The 12,030-nt window shown below is 40.7% G+C and overlaps 1 protein-coding gene across 1 annotated transcript; it reads right to left on the reverse strand.

The window, feature by feature from the left end:
* Positions 1 to 470: 470 nt before the first annotated feature.
* srxn1 (sulfiredoxin 1 homolog) lies at positions 471 to 2,153 on the reverse strand. Its single transcript, XM_079274364.1, has 2 exons — positions 1,924 to 2,153; positions 471 to 1,283 (listed from the first exon to the last, which is right to left on the reverse strand). The coding sequence occupies exons 1-2, from the start codon at positions 2,149 to 2,151 to the stop codon at positions 1,077 to 1,079; spliced, it is 435 nt and encodes a 144-aa protein (XP_079130490.1). The 5' UTR covers positions 2,152 to 2,153; the 3' UTR covers positions 471 to 1,076.
* Between the last annotated feature and the right edge of the window lie 9,877 nt (positions 2,154 to 12,030).

Raw genomic sequence — 12,030 nt, forward strand, 5'->3', positions numbered from 1 at the left:
GAACGGACCTGGACGACGGTAGCAAGACTGGAAGGTTGAAGGAAGTAGAGACGACGAGTGAGAAAGACGGATGACAGGAAGACGCAAACTCAGAGACAATATCTTGCGTTTTGACATAAGTAACACCTGACTCCTTCTGCAAACCATCTGCTCTATAGGCGCCTCTCTGTTACCTCATTGAGCCGTCTGAATCAATCAAAGCTGACTGTGCGTAACATTTCATAAAGTTTGGCTTCTTTGTTGCAACATTTGGTCGCAGTTAGTTCGTTGTTTTAGTCCATAATTATTTCTAAAATGAACACTACTGGTGCAAAAAATATATAATTTCAGACTAAAATAACTTAAATTTTTCCCCAGAACTCAATAGAAGAAGCTCAAAAGGTGCACTTGAAGGAAAGCCACTGGTGGGTTAATTACGTCTTTTACCACAGAACACATTTTGAGATGTCACAGCAGGAAAAGCACAGGTGTAGATAATAAAATGAATGACAGCTGAACACCCTTCATCTGCTTCGCTTTTGAGGTCCCAGTGCTGTGCATGCTGTGCATGCTGGCTCACTGTCAGGCTTCCATGGCTTACTGGGACACTTGAATAAAACAAAAAACATTTGTATTGTTATAAGTAACCGTTTTCCTACTATGATAAGTCAAAAAGTGAAAGACTCAAAACTTGCAACCGTTCTTGCTGTGTAGCGTCACTTAGCTATGTCCTCTTATTAATGTACATTCTGTATTTGCTGTACAAAAATAAACGGCAAGATGGCGCTGCAATGTACAATAAAGTACCCACAGGGAATTCACCATTTGAATAGCTTTTACAAGGATAAAGCTATTAAATGACAGGTAATCCACTTGATAAAAATGTATAATTTACAAAAGCACAAATTTAATTGAAATTACATTTCAGGGGTTTGAAATGACAAATGTCATGTGTTTAACTAAAGAGTTACATTTCCCCCTGCTGGTAAATTCTTTGTTCTGCAGTCCCCAAGTGAAAGAGGAGTCAAAACTGTTGGTGTGTGTGAACCACCCGAGCAAAGCCTCAGTGTCACCGTCTCAGTGTCACCGTCTCAGTGTCACCGCAGGTCAGGCGTCGAAGCCCCCAAGTAAGTGCTGAGGTCTGAAATGTTCGATTTGATGAGCTTGGCTGGGATGGCCGACATGTTCAGCCTCTGATACGCAGCGAACCTGTGACAGCCTCCAAAAGAGTAGTAGTAGTTTCCCCCCTCTCGGCCTTTGATCCACAGCACATCGATGGGAGGAACAACACTGATGTCCGCTGTCTATTGAAGGAAAGACATACCGATGATTAACTCATACAGGCAGTGTGGAGCAGAAAGTATGCAAGTATTCAAAAGAAGTATTGATACAACGGTCATATGTACTGAGATGGTGAAGATGGAAACTACAGTATGAGTGAGTAGCTAAACGTTACTACAAAACATGCTCCTGTAGGAATATTGTAGCAGCAGTGGAGGTAGTACTCAGACTTTAGAGATACATTATTGATTATTGTTTGTTTAAGTTTGATTTAGTCGCCAAATGGCCACTACAAAAACAATCCAAAATACACAGCCTATTTAATTTAATATTTCAACATATTTTGTGTAAATGTTATCTCCTCACAGCTTGGTCTGCTGCTGTGTGGAAAATACTGCACATCATAATTCAGTCATCACCAAATTAATTAATAAGTTCAATTTTATGCAAACTCTTTTTTATGTCGATATAAAACCTCTACGTTCCCATAAGTACTACAGTGGTGATATAATTTGAATGAAGGAGATAATTAAAAAACCACAAATATGAACATAAACCTGAAGTGGAGTTTACTTTGGGGAGCTAAGTCCCAGTAGTGTTGTAGGCCAAAACATTGCACTGCACTGCCATAAAACTCACAGGTGCAAAATAAAACATTATTACCTTTATTGTGTTCATTATACTCTGAACTTTCAGCTCATCCAGCACCGGAGGGATCGGTCTGATGATGACGTGCATCGGGACGTTATGAACCTCCTCCACGCTGTCCGAGTGAATCGACCTGTTGTTCTTCTTCGCGTCACACTGAGTGGACGTTACCGACATGTTTACACGGGATGAAACCGACACATTCACACGTGCTGTTTTAGTGACGTGCCACAAGCGATACATTCACCTCCTGACAGTGGAGCGTGTGAGCGATTCCCTCACTTCCTGGATGCCAGGTTCGATAACGTAGCGCATGCGTAGTAGCTTGAGGGGAAGGTTTTTCATTGGTCCTCCGCGCTGTCAATCACAAATGTAACTTGTAACGCCCATTAACTCCAGCACCAGCTCAGTAACGGCCACGTGGGGGCAGGAGAAACAAGCTGTGTGAACTCAACCGCCTTTGAAGTTGATAACATGGTGAGCTTAGCCAACTGTTGCAACTTCTTATTTACAATCTATGTTATTTACACACCCAGCAGTCACGGAGCAACATTATAATGCATTCGGAGTCATGTTTCTGTTTACCAGGTGAATGTAAGTCCAATATTTCTCTCTTGTTAGCTCTGTTTTTGGTCTTTACACTCTGGAAAGCTCCACTCTGTTCACCAGCTAGCTTTAAGTTAGCTGCAAACTGTGTCTGTCTGCTGTTTGGTTCTGAGCAGGTAACATAGTGCACAGTGAGTTTTTAGGGATTTTTCTCACAAAACAGCTGCCTGCTATAGCTGAACGAAAACGACAGTTGTGGGTTGAAAAACTAACGCGAAACAAGGACCTGAAACTCGCTATAAAGCTCCAGGGAGCTGCTAATTTAGATATTAATTATCTAAAGCGGCATCACTAGGAACGATCCCCTTTCATGTTGTTTTCACATTTTCATTTAGTATTAAAATATCAATTATAGCCGCTTTAAATATCTTTTCCTCTATTTCTTTTATATTCCCACAAGAACAGAGGTCAACTCTAACTGTAGAATGAACCTCTTTGTGTTATTTATCTCCTGTAGTCAGTGATGCAAAGTCACGAGTACATTAAGTTAAAAGACTTAAGTCTAAGGCTGCCTCTTGTTGATATTAGCGTAACTCTACTCCCTCATGGTTTGGGATCCCACAGGCCCCACCGCTGTTTGTGTCAAAACGATAAGAGTAATTGCAAAATGAATGATTTCTTCTTTTTAAATATGCATTTTTCCTTTTCTTCTGACCATATCAAAATCCAACGGGTAGAGGTAATGATGTGGTAAATTTTCTCTACACTGGGCGTGCACATTTGCATGAATGAATACTGTATATTCCCCTTTTATGATTGTCAAAAAGTCTGTCACAGACAAAGAAATTTGAAATCTCACAAAGAAACTACTACGTCAGAAGTCAACACCAATCCCGGATATAAATCACGTGAAAATACTATATTTTACAGCTGTAGAGTCTAAGACCTTAAACAGACTTCTGTTTAATGGACCGTTTTCTGCAGCAGACTTCTGAAACATGGCATCAAAATCATGTAAATGAGCAATAAAATGAGAACAAGTCATGAAGCCGACAAAACAATGTTAATTGGGTTTTTATTAAACAGTTAAACAGAACATTAAGGTCTGCTTCTTGGCACGTGAACAGTCCTGTACTGGCGGTAGCCGTTGTGGTACTTCATGGCATGTATGTAGCAGGACAAACTTCACCCCTTTCTTTGCAAGATAACTTATTCATATAACAGCCAAACTGTTTCTCATTAAAAATGCACTGCAGAAATTAGTCACGCAGTTGAAAAGAGTCGCTACAAGCCCAGAAACCCTTTTGGTGACAATAGTTTTTAATGAGGTCAGTGTTTGGTATTGTCGACTGTTGCATGATATTGGCTTCCTCCATCAAAGTGCACCACTTGGTGATTTTCTATTTTTGCAGGGATTTTCAAAGAGCCAGCCAGGTTGCTGTGATTCCAAAAAAAAAAGGACGTCTGGGCCCGCAGCTTTGCACAGGTAAGTGGAAAGCTTCAAAGATCTGTGGAAGTGGAGCGGAAACAGAACTATTGTTGTTTTCTCCAACCCACAGCTCCGGCATCTTCTAACGAGACAATTAAAAATGATTTCTTGGACAGTGGAGGCAGGCCATCATATTGAATTATTACAAATACTTTGAACTACAATGGCAGCGCCTTTTATGTTGATTAATTGGTCACACGGGGATCATTGACGACATGAAGGAGGTCTATGTATAGTACGTAATCATTACCAGTGGTATCAGTACATTATACATCATTGTGGAATGAAACAAAATACACCGTGTCATTGAGGCGCTTCAGTGAATGTAATCAATGCTTTCGCCTCATTGTCAAGCCGTAGTTTTGCAGTAACAGCATCAATCTGTTTATAATTTCCCCATAAACAGCTCAGCTTCAAATGCCACCTCACATTTTCTACTTTCTTTTCTCCTGAAAGAGCAATTTAGTTGACACCAGTGTAGCGTAAAAAAACTCCAGTTAGACTGTAATATGCTGCCATGGATGGTGCAGCTGGCTGCATGACTTTGTGTTTCTGTTTGAATAACTACACTATAGTAAATGTGTATGGCGATACATCCCCCCCCCCCTACAATGTCAATTTCGCCTCGCTTCTTTGCTGTCAATCAAAACAAAACACTTCATCAGGCACCAAAAGAGACCAGCATCACTTGAAGAGAAGAGAGCCTGTCAGTCAAAGCATATAGAGATGTAAATCATCGGCAGTGCTGAGGTGTGTTTGGAGTCCCACTACACTCTGCGTGACCCTCTGCTGTCACAGCAGGACTGTACTCTGGTTGCGAGCATATCTCAATTACTCAGATTGAGTTAGTCACACAGGTACGACGGCGGGTCATGGAAGAACAGTTCCCACATAATGATTTGCTGTTAATATTAGATTTCAGTCCCTGTGGGATTGTCACACTTAGAGCAGCTGGAGAAAATTACCTGCCAGTTTTCCGACAGGGAAGTGAGCTATATTTATTTATACCCCCCCCCCCTTTTCTTTCTTTTTAACACGTTGACATGCTTTTAAAGTGGTAATCATTGTGACGGAGGTTTTCAGTCTTCAAACTACAGCTTTGTGATAGATGAATGTTTCTGAAATCACGACACGGTTTAGCAACCGCGGATGTTGTTGTGTTTGCGGCTGAACGTGTGGTTGATTTGTTCACTGATGTTGATTATTCACTGGGGGCTCTCGCTGCCTAGACCTGTGAAATTATTTCCTGCACTATCTCCTTCTAGTACAGCCGCCCAGAACGGGATTTCTCTTTAATGATCTTCCCTGCTTTCATATAATTTTGCTCACCCAGGGAGAGAACCGGTGCTTTGGAGGGAGGTTATTTAGCTGCAGTCTGTCTTTCCATTTGTATTTCCGTTCATTAAATTTACCCTAAAAACAAAGGCAGAAGAAACGTTTTAACAGCTTGAATATCAGCATAGAAAGCCACAAAAGCAAAGTTAAAATGATCTTATCTATGTCTGAAAGCAATGATAAATATCACATCTGTGATTCCTTTGCCAGCCTTGTTCCTGCGTGTATTGTAAATGAAGAGAAAAAAGGAGCTATTTAAAGAGTACCCTCCTTGACTTTTGCTTGAGTGCTGATGACAAGTTGGATGTCTTAGATGCATAAAAATGCGATTTTGACATGACTTCAAAAAGAGAAGCATACGGATGAGGTGGACCCTCTGCCAACAGAGAGACGAGGAAACAGATGGGTTTTACACAAACAGCACAAACATCAAGAACACTGAGTTAAAGAGCTTGGCAGTCTCACTTGATGAAACAGTGAGGAATGGAGGCGCTTTTAATGAGCGTCTCTCCTGTGATGCAGAATGTGAAAAGACAAACTGTTAGCTCTTAAAGGAGCAGTTACAGTTGGTTGGCCCTGTCTGGTTGAACCGAATGGTTTTGCTATCCTCTTGTTGAGTGACTTCGGTCAGTACGCGTGCATATTGGTAATAACGAGGAGACATTGAAATGGCCTGTTGTAGAATATATCCTTCAGTTGAACCAATGGTACCATCGTCAACAAATAGAAAGCTTGTTGTTGTTGTTGGGTTGTTGACGCTAACAGTCGGTGATCCGCCAACAGATGGCGCCAGATGTATGAGAAGGGTCACAGTCACCAGTTCAGGAAGTGTCGAATTAAACAATAATAGTTCTTCTAATTACAAAGATGACGTGTTGTTCGCTGTCACCTGTGAGGAACTGAGAGACACAAGCTTTAATACTGAATTCAGTACATATATTTGAAGTGGACAGTGAAAACCATTGATGATATATTCTAAACTAGGAATGCAACTTGTTTTTTTAAATGAACCGATGCATTTTCGACTCTATAAAATGGAAAAGAAAACTGCAAAGGGCCATCACAAGTTTTGAAAGCGCGAGGTGTCTTCAGATGTCTAGTTTTGTCGGACCAACAGTCCAAAACCCAAATTATATTCACGTTAAATGACATAAAAGTAGCATCTATTCACGTTTGAGATGCTAGAACCAGGAAATATGTGTTGTTATTGCTTCAGCACACGACTGAAATGATTGATCGATTAACAGACGTGTTGCAGATTAATTATCTGCTGATTCATTGTTTTTTCATGAATCACTCATAATAATTGACTCATCAGTTTAGCTCTAAAATGACATGTTGCTTCCTGTGTCATGTGGGAGCAACTAAAAGACACCAGTTGCAACTTAAATCTATTTCTTGAAACACACAAATATAGTTTTTTCTCCATATTCCTTTTTTGTTGTTGCCTGTCATCAGCAGTAGCGATCATTTCTCCGTGCAGTGTAGCAGTTCAGACTTTGAAAGAATACTTTCCTTCTATAAATAGCGTGATTTTTCCACAGTTTGTTTCAACAGTTAGTGTTGTTCAGCTGCTGCGTATCTGCTGCTGTACGTGGATCCGTTCAGTAACCTTGTGGTAACCCCTCAGCACATCAGAAGGCAGTTATCTCTTCTCTCAGACAGTCGCTCAGAAGATGATGGTGTTCTCAGGTCAATATCTTTGAAGCGAGGAGTGTTGCACGCTCAATTTTGCAGGTTGTTTTCAATAATTCACTTGAGGCACTCTGAGCGTGTGTGTGTGTGTGTGTGTGTGTGTGTGTGTGTGTGTGTGTGTGTGTGTGTGTGTGTGTGTGTGTGTGGCGATGGGAGGCGGTCGTCGTGCTGCAGAGCGTTGCAGGGATAAGGAAAGGCCACGTCTCCTTTCCTTCCTCACAGGGCTGATCACTCAGAGCTGCTGTTGTCACACACACACACACAGCTCACCCACGGGTGATGTAATTGGATTGCATGGGTCCCCATTTTACAGTACATTGCCGCGTAATGACATCAGTTATTTACTTTCATCATAAAATCTGATAAGGGACAACATCTGCCAGGGTAAAGTTTGAGTGAGCACCGCGCATGAATGTTGATGTGCGCTCTGCAACGTCCTGTGAGCTGCTTGCTCTGCGCGTACACAACAATCAACACTTGGTTTTGAGTAAACTTGTCATGTGAATACAGATATGACAGTTTATGTAGTTTATCTACAGCGACATAACTAAGCATAGAAGTGCACAACGGCAACAATCGGTGCTTTCCCACACTGAAGAGATGAGAGTGCAGCAGAGTGTCTTGTTTCTGAGTCCCTGCTCCGCTCCGCCTGCTGTCTCATTATGCTGCTGCTGCTGGAGGACACTGAAGGACACGAGCGATTGAATTCAAATGTTGTATATTCCCTGGAAACCAATCAAGAAAAGCCTCAGAATAATAATCCCTGTCCGCTGTCATGATTCATTTTTATTTGGTTCCATATTTTTTGAGTCACTCAGAAAGAGTAGTCTCAGCATAAAATCAATGTTCCATTAAAATTTAATGACCAGGAAGGGCTTAATAGTGGTGGAACAGATGCCTCTGCTTTTGATAACGCCGACGTCTCAGGAACTCTCATTCAGAGCCGTGTCGGTGCTGTCGGGTCCTCTGACCATCGCTGCTCTCAGCCGCTGAGAGAAACAAAAGGATATTGGCATTGTTGTGCCTCGTAGCGGTGAAATTAAAAGTTCGTAAATTGACAGCGAAGCTCGTAAAATTCATCAAACATTGACAGAGGAGGCTCCAGCTGATGGCACATTATAGCCATAACTATATTTACTCGCTGTGTTAATGTTGACAAAGGGCTGTTCCAGACAGAGTCCAGATTCACCATTTTCACACATATATATATTATGATATATATGTATATGTGTGTGTGTGTGTGTGTGGGGGGGGGTCAACCCTTTATGCATTTAATGAAATCACAATTTGAAAAGAAACAAGAGTGGACTTGTAGGTTCCTTGTGCTATTGTTTTTATTAACGTTATTGTTGCTATTGTTGTCATTATTAATAATTGTAGCAGAACAAGATAAATCAAAACACCCTTCAGCAACCATGGCTTAAGTTTCTTCATACTCAGCAGAGAGAGAGAGAGAGAGCGAGAGAGAGAGAGAGAGAGAGAGAGAATATCTTAATCAGTTTTTTTCTTTGAGGACCATATGGAAGGTTTCAAGCAGCCAACCATATGCTGAAGGCTTTTGTCATGGAAATCATACTTTTTGGCACTTTTTCATTGCGCAGCCAAGCCGGGCACAAAAATAAAAGAAAACATAACAGAGAAATCATACAGAACATGATCAAATCTTTCAGAGTACACAGAGTTTGAAGTTTTTTGTCTCTGACTTACAACAGATAGCTTTTTAATCAAGACACTCCCTGATTCACATGGCCACCCAGACTGCAATTGGTACCTGTATTTGTCTTTTCTTTTTAATAAAAATAAATAAATAATGAAAAGACAACATGAATAGAAAAAGAGCAATTAAATGTCTACATGCATTGTCATATTATTGCTGTGATATATTTACAAATATATTTACAAAAAAAGCATCAAAGAGGAACAATGTTTCCCTGCATCTAAATTGAGAAGTTTAGAAGAAAACCTTTTCTGTAATTCACGTTTCCTCTGAGGACGATCTGTGATGCTGCCAGCTTTAGAAGCCTGCGGTACGTTTCCGATTGATGTTTTTAATGATCTCGAGGCTTTTATCTGCCTCATTAAAAACACAGTCCCCAGGTTTTTGGGAGAGAGGCATGATATCTCTGTCACAAAGTAAAAAATAAAACATCTAGGATCTGTAGGAAGTGATGCTGCATTAGTTCAATAATACAGCAACTGTCAGTTGTGCAAGTGCACCAGGAGACAGGTGGTTCGCTCTCATGCAGGGATTCAGCCGCAGCGCTCAGACGACCATCGACCCGACCAGAAACTCCTCTTTTCTCCTCCGCTTTTTGGTGTTTTTGTGTTGTTTTTTCGGGCGAGCTCAGCACTACTGCGATGGTGTCATCCATTTGGAATATGCAAATTGCTGACGGCGCATTTGCCTGCTGGTGCTTGACCTTCCCCTTGGAGGTCGCTCACCGACTCAATTACGCTCCCTATCTGCAGTCTGTCTGCAAACACCTGTTATCCTCCCACACTCCACCACCCTCCGCCAATCCCACTCCAGCACGTCTCATCCCCGGTGCGTCTGTTTAGACGCAGTTGGGACGGGATGGGGACAGCCGGTCGGGGGGGGAGAGGGGGAGGGGGGAGGCAGGGACAAATGATGGGGGAGTTGGAAGTGCAGTACAGCGCGTCGTTTTTATTACAGCAATCTTGAAAAAACTTTCTCTGCCAAGACAGTTCACGACAAGATCTTTTCCATTAGTGCTGGTTAAGACGCACACGCCTCCATCCATTCTCTCTTTTGACACCTCGGAGATTTCCCTTAGCTGTTTTCAACTGCACGGAATAATCTGGGAGCAGTTGTAACTTTTAATGTAATGCTTTATTCTGTCAGTGACCTAAATTAGAATAATATGAAATCCTGTTGTGTAACCTCAGCATTTCAGTCATATCATGCCTGCCTTTCAGCTGCCAGAAGAGATTTGTTTTTGTTGCTTTTTGATACACGAGACGGTTGAAATAATGATTATATTCTAGAATATTAGACTTTTCTAGTCGAATTAACACCTGTAGGAAGTTTGGACTCGCTGTATGAAGGATTGCTCATTGTTACTGCATCACTATTATTATTGCTTTTACGCCGTTGAAACCTTGTTGTAACTAGATTACACCTACCTTATTATATAACGGGTGGTATTTTGTTCATGGCGATCTCTACATGCACATCACCGTCGGCCATTTCTGGGATTTATTTATTGCCTGAGATTTAAAGACGAAAAGGGCCAAAAATCTTGAGTCGAAAGGATGCAGTGGACTTTTGGAAGACAGCAAGATGGAGAGTATTTTAGTGTTTTGTTTTCATCGTTTCTTTTTATTGCCCTAAATCGACTGAAAACAGGACAGCTGTGATTGTTATACATGTCAGTTGCTGTGTCAGTAAAGTTATTGCCACGAAAACAAAAGTTAATTCTGCATTCATTCGTTTGAAGTCTCCTAACACTGGTACTGTACATTGTTCCTCTTTAAAAAACTAAGTCCCATGGACTCTCTACAGTTTTCATGCATATAAACATTTTCTTTGAAGATCAGCAGCATCTTACAAGGTCAATGGATGTTCATTTTTTAAATTATAAACAATAAATAAATACATGATAATGAACAAATAAGCAAGTCTTCAATAAATACACAAAAATAGGGTGAATAAATAAATAAATAGATAAATAGGTAGTTAAATAAAGTATTTACATGATAAATAGATGGTATGCATCTAAACCGTGGGCGGAGCTTTGAGCGACATATAAAACAGACAAACAGAATCATTTGACTGTCACTTTGTAACTGAGGGTGTGTGAGTCCATACCGTCACTCTGAGGTAACACTGGCGGAGGGGGAGCACCTCAAACAATGGGGGGAAGATTGCTCTTTAAGACTGGACGATGCACCGTAAAGGCAGCAGAGTTTATGCAAGTCACCATGGTGGAGGAAGAACAACGAGAGTTTTCATTGCTATAGACAAGTCGACCGCACATGGCACTTATAACAACAGATCATTCTGGCGCCCAGTGTTTCTGTCCAAGTCTGTACATCAGGGCGAGACTATGAATTTGATGTGTGATAACCTGTTCAACAGGCCCGTTAAATGTTCTAAAATCACTGCTCTTGCAGAATTGAGTTGAATGACCTATGGCCTGTGATCGTGTATAGCTTATTTAAATTAGCCTCTTATTTATTTTTAAATACCCACAGTTACAAAGATGCTTTAGATCGACAAGGGATAACAAGCACAAAAAAATAAATTTAGAAAAATCAAATAGAAAAATAACATCCGTTGAATTGAAACATTGGTGTGGAAAAAGGGGGTTTGTCTTTTCACCTTTTAAAATGATCTCCCTTTTTTTGCAAATACTGTCATAGTTCACATTTTCATAAAAAGTTCATGTTGGCAGTTGCAAAAGAATTAAATTCTTAGCAAATAAAAAGCAGCATAAAAATACAAGAGGTCATTTTGTCTCTAAAAAACAAAAGAACACTGTTAGTCCTTTTTTATGTTGTTTTTTTTCATTTTCTCATTACTATTTGCTATAAAATATCAGGAATCTAAATATTATTACTATTGATATCAATATCATTATAGTCATTGATAAAAATTCACATGCCAGGCCTCATATATAATTGTGTGTATGTGTGTGCACACGTGTGTACATTAGTGTTTGTGTTTGTGTGTGTGCGCGTGTGTGCGTGCGTGCGTGTGTCTATTTGCATACATGTCTGTGTGTAAGTGTGTTTACATGAACCCACGTCCGTGCGAGCACATGTTGCGTCATCGTGTCCAACTATCATCTACTGTCTCTATTTGGGGGAAGGTTGTTTGATTGTATGTTTCTGTGGACGATTAGCTACTGTGCAGGGGGAAAAATCCAGCATCTTTTTGAAATTGTCTTTGCCATAATCAGTTTCTTCACGTAATCTCAGTGAAAATATTGCTTTCTAAAAAAAGGGAAGAAAAAAGGCATGGAGGGCAGAGTGAACAGGGTTATTGGTTGTGAACCTACAACAAGGGGTTCGAAATTGTAGCTTCTTCCTCGCGG

The sequence above is a fragment of the Melanostigma gelatinosum genome (assembly GCF_949748355.1).
Source record: "Melanostigma gelatinosum genome assembly, chromosome: 8".
NCBI classification, from domain to species: Eukaryota; Metazoa; Chordata; class Actinopteri; order Perciformes; family Zoarcidae; genus Melanostigma; species Melanostigma gelatinosum.